The 14,373-nt window shown below is 49.1% G+C and overlaps 1 protein-coding gene across 1 annotated transcript in view; it reads left to right on the top strand.

Moving 5' to 3' along the window:
- taf2 (TAF2 RNA polymerase II, TATA box binding protein (TBP)-associated factor) overlaps window positions 1-14,373 on the top strand; it is a 134,940-nt gene that overhangs the window by 72,763 nt on the left and 47,804 nt on the right. Inside the window, exon 22 of the mRNA XM_078397120.1 lies at window positions 7,443-7,552. Within this exon, the coding sequence (XP_078253246.1) occupies window positions 7,443-7,552 (110 nt within the window). The remainder of the gene's footprint in view (window positions 1-7,442; window positions 7,553-14,373) is intronic.

Consider the following 14,373-nt stretch of genomic DNA (forward strand, 5'->3'; position numbering starts at 1 on the left):
CCAGTCATTTCACGTGGCAGGTCACAATCGCCGACGTCTCCCAGCCGTTGCTCGGGGCTGACTTTCTGCTGGCTCATTCTCTCCTGGTGGACGTCAGGCAGCAGCGCTTGGTCCACGCCGCCACGATGGAGCCCATTGCGCTGCGTCTGAATGAGCCCGTTGTACGCCCGCTGTCGTCCGTGGACTCCCATTTCGCTCGGGTTCTGGCGGAATTCCCAGACATTATGGCCCCGCAATTCCGGTCGTCGACCCCCAAGCACGGGGTGGTCCATTATATAATAACTACCGGCCCACCCCTCCACGCACGAGCACGCCGACTGCCGCCTGATAAGCTACGTCTGGCATGGCAGGAGTTCCGCACGATGGAGACTTTGGGGATCGTCCGCCCTTCCAACAGCCCATGGGCGTCCCCACTCCACATGGTCCCCAAGGCAAACGGGGGCTGGAGACCTTGCGGGGATTATCGGCGGCTGAATGTCGCTACCGCCGCGGACCGATACCTCGTGCCCCACATCCAGGACTTCAACGCCCATTTGGCCGGGGCCACGATATTCTCGAAGGTGGATCTGGTGTGAGGCTATAAGCAGATCCCGGTTCACCCGGAGGATGTGCCCAAGACGGCGATCATCACGCCGTTCGGACTGTACGAGTTCATGCGGATGCTGTTCGGCCTCAAGAACGCCGTGCAAGCATTCCAACGGTTAATGGACGGCGTGTGTCACGGGCTGGATTTTCCGTTCGTCTACCTCGACGACATCTTGGTAGCCAGCCGCTCGCGGCAGGAGCACTGTGCCCACCTCCGGCAGCTCTTTCAGCGGCTCAGCGAGCACGGGTTGGCTATCAACCTCGCCAAGTGCCGCTTTGGCGTGGCCACGATTGACTTTCTCGGCCACCGTGTGTCTTCGCAAGGCGCGGTTCCCCTGCCGGACAAAGTCGAGGCCATCCGCCAGTTTCCCTGTCCGTCCTCGGTGCGTGGCCTGCTTGAGTTCGTCGGCATGGTGGCGTTTTATCTCTCGGTTCCTGCCATCCGCGGCCCACATCATGCGGCCGCTATACGTGCTGCTGGCGGGCAAGCGTAAGAACATCGTGTGGACCGACGAGGCGGTAACAGCCTTCGACGGCGCAAAGGAGGCCCTGGCTCGGGCTGTGCTGCTGGCTCACCCACGGGAGGCTGCCCCGACAGCCTTTTCGGTGGATGTCTCAGAGTCGGCGATTGGTGCCGTGCTGGAGCAACTGACGGACGGGGGTTGGCGCCCCCTGGCCTTCTTCAGCCGGCACCTCAACAACGCCCAGAGGAAATACAGCGCATTTGACCGCGAGCTCCTAGCTCTGTACCTGGCGGTGCACCACTTCCGCTATTTCCTGGAGGGCTGCCCGTTCACCGTATACACGGACCACAAGCCGCTCACATTCGCCCTGGCAAAGGTTTCCGACCCGTGGTCCGCCCGACAGCAGCGCCAGTTGGCGTATATATCCGAACACACCACCTCCATTCAACTTCATCGAGGGGAAGGAAAACTTGGTGGCCGACGCGTTGTCTCGCCCCGCCGTCAATGCCGTTTTAGAAGTGGCGCCCGGTATTGATTATTCTGCCCTGGCGGAGGCCGAGCTAACGGACGGGGAGATGCCCGCCTACCGGACTGCCATCTCTGTTCTCCGCCTTGAGGATGTCCCCCTCGGCCCCAGAGGAGCGACGATACTGTGCAATGTGTCGGCAGGTCAGCCGCACCCCATCGTCCCTGCCGCGTGGTCCACGGGCTGGCTCACCCATCCATCCGGGCGACGACCGCACTGGTAACTGCGCGGTTCATGTGGCACGGTCTGCGCAAACAGGTTGGCCACTGGGCCCGCACCTGCATTCCGTGCCAGACGGCGAAGATTCAACGCCACGTCCGGCGCCACTCCAGGAGATCGGTCTACCCTGCCGGCGTTTCGACAACCTGTACGTGGACATTGTGGGCCCTCTCCCGCCGTCCCGGGGCATAACACACCTCCTCACGATGGTGGACCGCTGGCCGACACAGCCACAGCTACATGCGCTCGTGCGTTGGCCGCGCACTGGATTGCTCGCTTTGGGGTGCCGGTGGTCATCTCGTCGGACCGGGGGCCACAGTTCACCTCTGAGCTGTGGTCGGCCATGGCCCACCTGTTGGGCGTGCGGCTGCACCACACCACGGCCTATCACCCGCAGGCAAACGGCCTGGTGGAGAGGTTCCACCGGCAGCTGAAGACAGCGCTGAAGGCATTCCAGCAGACTTGACCGGTCTGATAACTGTGTAATAAAACCGAACGTCCCGAAATACCCGGCTCCTCGCCTTTATTTCGGGCCTCTTTCGACGCGCCACATACCCCTCATTCTTAAACTGTGACCCCTGGTTCTGGACTCCCCAACATCGGGAAAAAAAATCTTGCTTCTAGCCTGTCCAATCCTTTAAGAATTTTATATGTTTCTCTGAGATCTCTCATCTTTCTAAATTCCAGTGAATACAAGCCCAGTCGACAATTCACTTATGAGATTTTTTGCATCTTCCTAAAGGGCAGAAATCGTCTATATTTCAGATTCAGATCAGTTTTTTTTCAATTACATCAGGGAGCAATGAAATTCCTTGTTTACATGAAGTTCCTGGAGTAAACAGAATCCTGGAATGATAGATACAACAACTAATCAGAACAACAGAGTGGTGCAAAGATGGTAGTGCGATATGAAATAATTCCATAAAAGACTAAAATGCAATAATTGAATATTCGAATAAGCTCGAGGTCGTGGCGGCTCCCACGGGTCGGGCCATACCACTACCGACTCCTCGGCATGGGAATGGACCGGTTCAGGTGGGCGGCCCTTAGCTATGGGTATAAAGGACGGGGTTTTAGGCTCGATCACTCTCTGGCAGACTCTACTGGTCTAGAGAACGTAATAAACACATCGCTCCCGAAATACCCGGCTCCTCTCCTTTATTTCGGGCTTTTTCGACGCGCCACAAGGTAACAGTTTCCATAAAGAGGGTGTGAAAGACATGATTGGTTCAGGAGTCTGATAGAAGTTGGGAAGAAGCTGCCTTAAGTATAGATGTTCATGCTTTCAAGCTCCAAAATCTTCTCCCAGAAGATCAGAAAAAGGAATGGCCAGGGAGGCGGCCATCCTTGATGAGACTTTCAGCCTTCCTGATGTAATGCACCTTGAAGATCCACTAGATGGAAGGTGAGTCAATGGTCAGGAAATAGGACGCATGGGACAAGTATCAGCAACTAGGATCAAGTGTATCCCTGGAAGAGTTTCGGTAACTGAGGAGCACATGCAAGAAGGAAAACAGAAAGGCAAAAAGGGAGCAGGAGATAGCTCTGGCTATCCAAGAGATTTATAAGAATATTAAGGAAAAGAAAGAAATCCAAAGAGATTTCATATTAGGGAAAGATGGTGACTAGAGAGAAAATACGGCACACAGAAACCAAAATGGTCATCTCTGTGTGAAGCCTCAGGAGATGGGCAAAGTCCTCAATAAGTATTTCTTCTTTGTTTTTACTGTGGAGATAGACGTGAAGACTGGGGAGCTTGGTACAATTCATGGGAATGTCTTGAGTAAAATCAATACGATGGTCAAGTAGATGCTGAATGTCTTAAGGCTATGGGGAGGTAGACTGATTTCCCCAACCTGTTCAGATATATCTGCAGGATGCTAGAGAAGAAATTGTTGGTGCTCAGACTGAGATATATGAATAATCATTAGATATGGGTGAGGTGCCCAAAGACGGGAGGGTGTCTGAAGTTATGCCTCTATTTAAGGAAGTCTGCATGGCCAAGCCTGGGAGCTGTAGACTAGAGAGCCTAACATCTGTGGTACGCAGGTTACTGGAGATGTTCTGTGGGATAAGATATACAGTGCCCTCCATATTGCTTGGGACAAAGACCCATCATTTATTTATTTGCCTCTGTACGCCACAATTTTAGATTTGTAATAGAAAAAATGACATGTGGTTAAAGTGCACATTGTCAGATTTTAATAAAGGCCATTTTCATACATTTTGGTTTCACCATGTAAAAATTACAGCTGTGTTTATACATTGTCCCCCCCATTTCAGGGCACCATAATGTTTGGGACACATGGCTCTCAGCACCTAGTCTTTCCTCCAGTCTTTCCATCACCTTTGGAAACTTTTATTGCTGTTTATCAACATGAGGACCAAAGTTGTGCCAATGAAAGTCAAAGAAGCCATTATGAGACTGAGAAACAAGAATAAAACTGTTTGGAGACATCGGCCAATCCTTAAGCTTTACCAAAATCAACTGTTTGGAACATCATTAAGAAGAAAGAGAGCACTGGTGAGCTTACTAATTGCAAAGGGACTGGCAGGCCAAGGAAGACCTCCACAGCTGATAACAGAAGAATTCTCTCTGGAATAAAGAAAAATCCCCAAACACCTGTCTGACAGATCAGAAACACTCTTCATGAGTCAGGTGTGGATTTGTCAATGACCACTGTCCACAGAAGACTTCATGAACAGAAATACAGAGGCTACACTGCAAGATGCAAACCCCTGATTCGCTGCAAAAACAGGATGGCCAGGTTACAATTTGCCAAGAAGTACTTAAAAGAGCAACCACAGTTCTGGAAAAAGGTCTTGTGGACACATGAGATGAAGATTACCTTATATCAGAGTGATGGCAAGAGCAAAGTATGGAGGAGAGAAGGAACTGCCCAAGATCCAAAGCATACTACCTGATCTGTGAAACACATTGGTCGGGGTGTTACGGCCAGGGCATTTATGGCTGTTGAAGGTACTGGCTCACTTATCTTCATTGATGATGCAACTGCTGATGGCAGTAGCATAATGAATTCTGAAGTGTGCAGACACATCCCATCTGCTCAAGTTCAGACAAATGCCTCAAAACTCATTGGCCGGCAGTTCATTCTACAGCAAGACAATGATTCCAAACATACTCCAAAGACGTACAGGTATGTAGGTTAATTGGCTGGGTAAATGTAAAAATTGTCCCTAGTGGGTGTAGGATAGTGTTAGTGTGCGGGGATCGCTGGGCGGCACGGACTTGGTGGGCCGAAAAGGCCTGTTTCCGGCTGTATATATATGATGATGATATGATGATACTGTTAAAGCAACAAAGGAGTTTTTCAAAGCTAAAAAATGGTCCATTCTTGAGTGGCCAAGTCAATCACTCGATTTGAATCCAATTGAGCATGCCTTTATATGTTGAAGAGAAAACTGAAGGGGACCAGCCCCCAAAACAAGCATAAGCTAAAGATGGCTGCAATACAGGCCTGGCAGAGCATCTCCAGAGAAGACACCCAGCAACTGGTGATGTCCATGAATCACAGACTTCAAGCAGTCATTGCATGCAAAGGATATGCACCAAAATACTAAATATGACGCTGCACCAAGCGGAAGTGGTGGCGTCTAACGGCTGCGGCAGTCTTCGTCTTTTTTCCTTTTTTTGTTGTGTGTCGGTGTTGGGATGGTTTTTGTTTTTTTTGGTTGTGTATGTGTGGGGGGTGGTGGTGTGGGTGGGGTGGTGGTGTGGGTGGGGGGGTGGGGGAAACCTTTCTCTTTTAGGTCTTCCTCACGGCGCGGGGTGTGGCTCGGCCGCGGGGCCTTCCATCGCCCGGTGCGGCTTGGCCGCGGGGCATTCCATCGCCCGGCGCGGCTCAGCCGCGGGACTTTTCATCGCTGGTGCGGCTCGGCCACTGGACTTAACATCGCCCGGTGCGGCTTGGCCGCGGGGCCTTCCATCGCCCGGTGCGGCTCGGCCGCGGGGCCTAACATCGCCCGGAGCGGCTCGGCTGCGGGGCCTAACATCGCCCGGCGCGGCTCGGCCGCGGGACTTAGCTGCGCACGGCTCGGTCGCGGGGCCTTCCATCGCCCGGCTCGGCCGCGAGACGTTTCAGCGCCCGGTGCGACTCGGCCGCGGGGACTTCCATCCCCTTGCGGGGACTGTGCGGGTCGGTCGGGGACGAGCTGTCTGTCCGTGGGCGTGGGGAAGAGAGTGGAAGTTTTGTTGCCTCCATCACTGTGAGGGGGTGTTTGGAGTCACTGTGATGGACGTTTGTGTTGGGGTCATGTGTCTTGTGTTCTTTTTTGTGTGTGACTGCTATGTAGTTTCGTTCGGTACCTTGGTACCGAATGACAAATAAAGCTCTGTTGAACTGTTGTTGAACTGTTTCATTTACATGACATTGCTGTGTCCCAAACATTATGGTGTCCTGAAATGGGGGACGACGACTATGTATAAATATTGCTGTAATTTCTACATGGTGAAACCAAAATGCATAAAAATGGCCTTTATTAAAATCTGACAATGTGCACTTTAACCATCCGCAGTTCCTTCGATATTAGGTTGTTGAAGGTTAAGCTGTTGTTCAGGTGATCCAGCGCTGAATGTAGTGCAAGGGAGATACCTCTCTATCTATTTTTCCTTACACAACTTGCAAGGTCATGAGATTGCATTAGAAATATACTAGCAGACGAAACATCCCCAAGTAATCGGGCACCACTCACTGTCTCTTTTAGGACACAGCCTGCTAGTTCAACTGTGGAGGCCATAAAATTAACAGCTCATTAAAATTGACAAGCTTTGATCGACATTAGCCTTTAGTATTTTTAGCTTGCAGTATCAAAAATAATTTTTTAGCTGTTAAAAATAATTTTGTACTCTCAGCAGAGTAATCCCTTACTTGGTTATTGCAGACATCATCTCCACCCAACCCACCACGGTCGATAACAAGGGCTTACTGTAGATGGGTTTAAGGGGATGAGTTTTCAAAAATGAGTAGATTAAAGATTCAAAAAGTGACATGTTTTGCATAACAGGCCAGGAGATGCAAAGCAGAGGTTGCAGTGGTAGGCTGTATTGAAGAAAATAAACACATTTGTAATCATGAATAGAATATGAAACCTGTTTAAACTTCTCCATAGTACAGTATATATTGATCAGAGGAATGCAGCCATCAATGTTACAAGCTCCTTTTTCCAAATAGATTCAGTTAATGTAACATTATGACTTCTGACCGTCAAAGTGCCTTTATTTAGCATCTGTTGCTGATATTAATATTTGCTGGAGCAAGCAAGGTTGGATGATCTTGACTGTTATCATCAATTTTGCCTATTGATCTGGTCCTTTTCAGGACAATAAAGAGATAAAGTGTATAAATTCAGGATTGCAAATGAGAAATTTCTTCCCTTAAATTCCTTTTAACACAGCCTTTTTTGGCTGTGCTAACTAAAAGTCTCATCCACCAGGCAATGGCTTCCAAATAATGGTCCTGTTGTTTTACTGTGCAAGTTGACTATTTTTTTGTTTATTTGTTTATTCTTTGTTCTTTAAATTAACATAAGTTAAAGTGAGTTTATTACCATCTATTCCCATTTATTCCATTCAACTGTGGCGAATATATGTAACCAAAACTCTATCCTTTTGTTTCACATCTTCACAGACATAAAGTTCTGAGTATGCTCAATAAAAATCCCCCTTTCACCAAGAATGCAGACTCATCCATGTGTACCGAAGCATTGGTGGACCAGCTCTGGAAACTAATGAACTCAGGTATGCAGTTCCTACAGATGAGATAGTTACTTATGATTTTATTTGCTTATGTGTGTTCTGATCAATGAAAATCTATTATTCTAATCAATTATTCTAATGCACATTAGAGTAAACGTCAGAAAGATGCCAAGACCTCAGGCACAGTAGTTCCTATCAGAGGCCATGGTTGGGTAATTACTGGCCACTGGCCTGCTATTGGCTTGTTTATTTACATTCGCTGAATTAGCATTGAACTAGCTTGGTTATAACAGAAAACAAAGTGCCAGAGAAACTCAAGATAGACACAAAGTGCTGGAGTAGCTCAGTGGGTCAGGCAGCATCTCTGGAGAAAAAGGATGGGTGACGTTTCGAGTCAGAACCCTTCCTCTCGGGGAACTCAGCAGTCAGGCTGCATCTGTGGAGGAAATGGACAGACCAGTCTGAAGAAGGATCCCGACGCGAAACATCGCCTGTCCATCCCCTCAGCAGATGCTGCCTGACTCGCTGAGTTCCTCCAGCAATTAGTTTTATTCCCAAATTTCGAGCATTTTGTTTCCTGGTTATGACATAATATCAACGTGTTATGTTACAATTCTATTGTTCCTGTTTAGTTTAGTTTGGAGATACAGCGTGGAAACCGGCCCTTTGGCCCACCAAGTCCACGCTTCTTCTTATCGTGTCCACACATGTTAGATATTGTGTTTCAGCCAAAACTGAACATAACTCTTAGCAATATCATTGTTCTCTGCGAGGTCCTCAGCTTTGCATTGGTGCTCCAATAGAGGACATCACAATAGGTGCTCCATAGTTTGTGGTTCAGGGCCACATATGCAGTTGACGTCTTCAGTGTCTATATAACCCCACTTCTTGAGAGTGGCGTTACAACGACCAGTACCAGCTGTCAGTCTGTTGAGGCATTTCCATTCAGCCCAGCTTGATTCCGCCCCAGGAGGAAGTTCTTCTTTGGCATTTATGGACATGGATGTCGTTGATGGAAGATTGGCTAGTCTCTCGTCCCATAATGCAACTCTAGTACCTTCAGCTTCAGCATTTGGTTCAACTTTGTTGAGGAAGCTTTTCCTGGATTTTTAGCCGACTCTTTGCGGGTTCATGGCCGAATAGGGGATGTCGTACATATGTGGTCTGGCGATGGCGTTCTCTACTGCTTGCTGCACTGCGACAAATCTCTGGGGGCACTATACCAGATAGTATGTATCGGCTGTCAGTTGATAGAAACATAGAAACGTAGAAAATAGGTGCAGGAGGAGGCCATTTGGCCCTTTGAGCCAGCACCGCCATTCATTGTGATCATGGCTGATCATCTACAATCAGTAACCTGTGCCTGCCTTCTCCCCATATCCCTTGATTCCATTAGCCACTAAAGCTCTATCTAACTCTCTTTTAAATTCATCCAGTGAATTGGCTTCCACTGCGTTCTGTGGCAGAGAATTCCACAAATTCACAACTCTCTGGGTGAAAAAGTTTCTTGTCACCTCAATTTTAAATGGCCTCCCCTTTATTCTTAGACTGTGTTCCCTGGTACTGGACTCCCCCAACATTGGGAACATTTTTCCTGCATCTAGCTTGTCTAGTCCTTTTATAATTTTATACGTCTCTATAAGATTCCCTCTCATCCTTCTAAACTCCAGTGAATACAAGCCCAGTCTTTCCAATCTTTCCTCATATGACAGTCCCTCCATCCCAGGGATTAACCTTGTGAACTTACGCTGCACTGGCTCAATAGCAAGTACGTCTTTCCTCAAATTAGGAGACCAAAACTGCACACAATATTCCAGATGTGGTCTCACCAGGGCCCTGTACAACTGCAGAAGGATTTCTTTGCTGCTGTACTCATATCCTCTCATTATGAAGACCAGCATGCCATTAGCTTTCTTCACTGCCTGCTGTACCTGCATGCTTACTTTGTGACTGGTGTACAAGGACACCCAGGTCTCGTTGCACTTCCCCTTTACCTAATGTGACACCATTGAGATAATAATCTGCCTCCTGATTTTTGTCACCATTTATCTACATTATACTGCATCTGCCATGCATCTGCCCACTCACTCAACCTGTCCAAGTCACCCTGCAACTTCCTAACATCTTCTTCGCAGTTAACACTGCCACCCAGCTTTGTGTCATCAGCAAACTTGCTAGTGTTACTTCTAATTCCATCGTCCAAATCATTAATATATATTGTAAATAGTTGCGGCCCCAGCACCGAGCCTTGCGGCACTCCACGCTCCACTGCCTGCCATTCTGAAAAGGACCCATTTATTCCTACTCTTTGCTTCCTATCTGACAACCAATTCTCTATCCATGTCAATACCCTACCCCCAATACCATGTGCTCTAATTTTGCTCACCAACCTCCCGTGTGGTACCTTATCAAAGGCTTTCTGAAAGTAGATACACTACATCCACTGGCTCTCCTTCGTCCATTTTACCTGTCACATCCTCAAAAGATTCCAGAAGATTAGTCAAGCAGGATTTCCCCTTCATAAATCCATGCTGACTTGGACCAATCCTGTTAACGCTAGAGGGGTGGGGGGGAGAGTCCGGGTAGAGGGAGCAGCGGGTGAGAGAGGGAGCGCGGGGAAGGGGAAGGGGAGGGTGTCAGTGGAGAAGTGTGGTTCTGTTCCTCCAATTTGCAGTGTCGGTTCAAGCATTAACCATATTTTTGATGCAGTGAACATTAATGCACTCCTAAAAATGCATTTACAAGACACTGCTGACACAGCAGCTTTTGTTCTAAGTCACTTGCGGGGGCTTCTCCCTCTCTCTCTCTTTTGCTCTCTCTCTCTCTCTCCCAGTGCCAGCGAGATCTGAGCCGCTCCTCCACTCGCTCCCCTGGCTCCGTCTCCCTCTAATGCAGTGAGATAAGAACAAACACAATTGTTGTTGTTGTTCAGAAAGGGGTGAGCGGCAGCGGTGAGGAGGGAAGTTTCCTTGAGTTTGTTGTTTGCGAGGGGGCGCTGCGATCTCTCGCCTTGTCCTGGCTCTGGGTCGGTGGTGATCCGCTCAACGGTGAACCTCCGCCGGCAGCTTCTGCCTCCAGTCCCCACCGCCACCGCCGCGGTTCCACGGCTCCGGGACAAGTTAAAGAGTCGGGGAGAGTTGAGGGGAATTCGCTACTAATTAACCATATGTGCACCAAATTAATAGTTTTGATAACAGTATTTTCTTACCTATATGGAATAAAAGCTGGAAAAAACGCATGAAACAAAGGTTTTAAACCTAGCAGATCAGCCGGCGACAATTCTATGCGAGTTATGACCTGCGCATGCTCAGTCGGAATACCGAACTCGCTTGTAGCCCGCCGCACGGAACATGTTAAGAGCTTGCTGCGGGCCGGATAAAGTCTCGTGGCGGGCCATAGTTTGGAGACCCCTGGTCAAGTCAAGTCAAGTCAAGTCAAATTTATTTGTCACATACACATACTCGATGTGCAGTGAAATGAAAGTGGCAATGCCTGCGGGTTGTGCACAAAAAGAATTACAGTTACAGCATATAAATAAAGTTAATAAGTTACTAAACATAGCACATAAAGTGTCGACAAAAATTTAGTCTGGGGTTATAAAAGTTGACAGTCCTGATGGCCTGTGGGAAGAAGCTCCGTCTCATCCTCTCCGTTTTCACAGCGTGACAGCGGAGGCGTTTGCCTGATCGTAGCATCTGGAACAGTCCGTTACTGGGGTGGCAGGGGTCCCTCATGATCTTGCTTGCTCTGGATCTGCACCTCCTGATGTATAGGTCCTGCAGGGGGACGAGCGTAGTTCCCATGGTGCGTTCTGCCGAACGCACTACTCTCTGCAGGGCCATCCTGTCCTGGGCAGAGCTGTTCCCAAACCAGACTGTAATGTTGCCGGACAGGATGCTCTCTACAGCCCCAGAGTAGAAGCAATGAAGGATCCTCAGCGACACTCTGAATTTCCTCAGTTGTCTAAGGTGGTAAAGGCGCTGCTTAGCCTTACCCACCAGTGCGGCAATGTGCGTTGCCCACGTCAGGTCTAACACATCCAGTGATAAAGCGGCAGGTTGTATTGATGACTGGATCAATCAAAGTCCACACTGACCATTGATCACCCACACACTAGTTCTATGTTATCCTACTTTCATATCCTACACACTAGGGACAAATTACAGAAGCCAATTAATCTACAAACCGTCACATCTTTGGAATGTGGGTGGGAACCAGAGCATCCGGAGGAAACCCATGCGATCACAGGGAGAACGTACAAACGACGCACAGATCACCCGAGGTCAGGATCGAATCCGGGTCTGGTGCAGTGAGGCAGCAGCTCTACCGCTGCGCCTCAGTTCTTTGATACCTTGTGGTTAGTCAGTTTTGAGCTGAAGATCTATCCGAATCTATCCTTTGACAAGATTAGTGTGCAAAATTAGAGCACATGGTATTGGGGGTAGGGTATTGGCATGGATAGAGAACTGCTTGGCAGTCAGGAAGCAAAGAGTAGGAATTAATGGTTCCTTTTTAGAATGGCAGGCAGTGACTCAGTTCTGGGACTGTCTGTCTGTCTATCTCTGCTGCCTTGCAGCACCACAGATCTGGGTTCGATCCCGACTACGGGAGCTGTCTGTACGGAGTTTGCACGTTCTCCCCGTGACCGCGTGGGTTTTCTCCTAGATCTTCTGTTTCCTCCCACACTCCGAAGACGTACAGGTATGTAGGTTAATTGGCTTGGTGTAAATGTAAAAATTGTCCCTAGTGTGTGTAGGATGTTGATGTGTGGGGATTGCGGACTCGGTGGGCCGAAGGGCTTGTTTCCGCTCGCTCTATCTATCGGTCTGTCTGTCTGTCTGTCATCTTGTGTGTGTGTGTGTGTGTGTGTATATATATATATATATATATATATATATATATATATATTGTGATGTCGAGAGGTCGGGAGCTTTTCTCTTGAAGGTTGGGAGGTGTGGGTGCCGGAAATGAAGACAGAAAAGTTCTTGTTTTCAAACTTAAATTCCATATATTTAGTCTTTTCCAAAAACAGGTAAACTTAATTGTTTGCAGACAGGTACACAAAACCAAAACAGGTAGTTAAATCAAAACTGTAGCTTGCTGCCTTCTTACAAAATATAACTCAAACACTGCTTCTCTCCCTCTCTGCTCCAGTCATTGTCTCTCTTTTTAAATACACTGCTTCCCTTCCCTTTTTAGCTCTCTCACTGAGGCAAGCAGCTCATCTGGTTCAGTTGGGCAGCAATCAGTGTCAGCAGCAATCAGTGTCAGCAGCAATCAGTGTCAGCAGGGCAGGCAGCCCTGTTGACTATGGGTTTTGTAGTCTTTTGCTGGCAGCCATGATGGTTTGTAGCCCTTGTTGCATCCACCGGGAGGAAATGTATCTCCCCTCTATGACTCTACCTCTCATGATATCACATTTCCCCATCCCCTGACTTGACGTCTCCGGACTGGGGAAGGAGGCCCACAGGACGTCTCTTCGGGAAAGGGCATCTGCATTCCCATGTTTCCGACCTGCCCTGTGGACAACCGAGAAGTTAAAAGCCTGGAGGCTGAGAAACCATCTTGTTACCCGACTGTTCGTTTCTTTATTTCTTGACATCCACTGCAAAGGAGCATGGTCTGTGAGTAGAGTGAATTTTTGCCCAATAAGGTAATAGCGAAGGGTTTCAAGGGCCCACTTAACTGCCAGACATTCTTTCTCCGGTGTAGAGTATCTTTTCTCATGGGCCAAAAGCTTTCTGCTACTGTAGAGGATTGGGTGCTCCTCACCCTTCTGTATCTGAGAGAGTACCGCCCCAAGACCCACCTCTGAGGCATCTACCCGAACAACAAACTCCTTGTTGAGGTCTGGGATGGCCAGAACTGGGTGGGAACACAAGGCCTTCTTCAGGCTGGTGAAAGCCTCCTCTGCTTCCTGTGACCATTTCACCATTCGGTACTGTCTTTTAGTTGTCTTTTAGCCCTGCTGACTATGGGTTTTGTAGTCTTTTGTTGGCAGCCATGATGGTTTGTAGTCCTTGTTGCATCCACCGGGAGGAAATGTATCTTCCCTCTATGACTCTACCTCTCATGTTATCACAATATACAATATACGTATGTAAATATATGTTTTTCTGTGATTTTGCCAAAACGGTAAATGATAGCGCCACAATTTTTGCGCCACCTTAATCACCACTGTCCTGGCGACTGTTTCTAACAAGTTTTATTTACATTAGTCTTATATTTTTTAAGTTAGAGACATTTTAAAGTTTAAAACTCTAATTTCTAAACACATTTTTTCATATGACGCACACACGGTCTCTGTCCTCACTCGTTAGCGGAGCCGCCTGCCCGCAATCAGGGGCTCCCCTCTCTCGCTTCTCTCCTCTCTCCCCTCGCACTCTCCCCGCTCTCTCACACCCGGGGGACACTCCCGAGCAGGAGGGAGATGGTCGGACTGATGGTCCACTCATCCTTCCCTTCCGTCCCTTCAACCCACGGCGTCCTCGAGTCCCCCCTCCCGCCCGGGCCCAGCGCCCCGCACCGTTACCGCACACAAGCGGGAAGCTTCTTCTCCTCCTCCTCCTTCAGCGGCCGCTTCCACCGATGGCGGCCCCGTCGCGACTTCAGAAAGATGGCGGCTGCTCTCCTCCTCCTCCTCCCGCCACGCCTCTCTCCTCTCTCCCCTCGCTTCTCTCTCCTCCCCTCTCTCCCAGACCCGCCGCCGCCCGCCTCGAGTAGTCCCATCTCCGCTGCCCGACTCGAGTAGTCCCACCTCCGCTGCCCGACTCGAGCAGTCCGCCGCTCCCTCCTCCTCCCTGCACGCTCGGTGCCTTTCGCCACCAACGGCGCCACGGAGGGGAGTGGGTGGAGGGAAGGGT

The sequence above is a fragment of the Rhinoraja longicauda genome, chromosome 4, assembly GCF_053455715.1.
Source record: "Rhinoraja longicauda isolate Sanriku21f chromosome 4, sRhiLon1.1, whole genome shotgun sequence".
Classification (NCBI taxonomy): domain Eukaryota; kingdom Metazoa; phylum Chordata; class Chondrichthyes; order Rajiformes; family Arhynchobatidae; genus Rhinoraja; species Rhinoraja longicauda.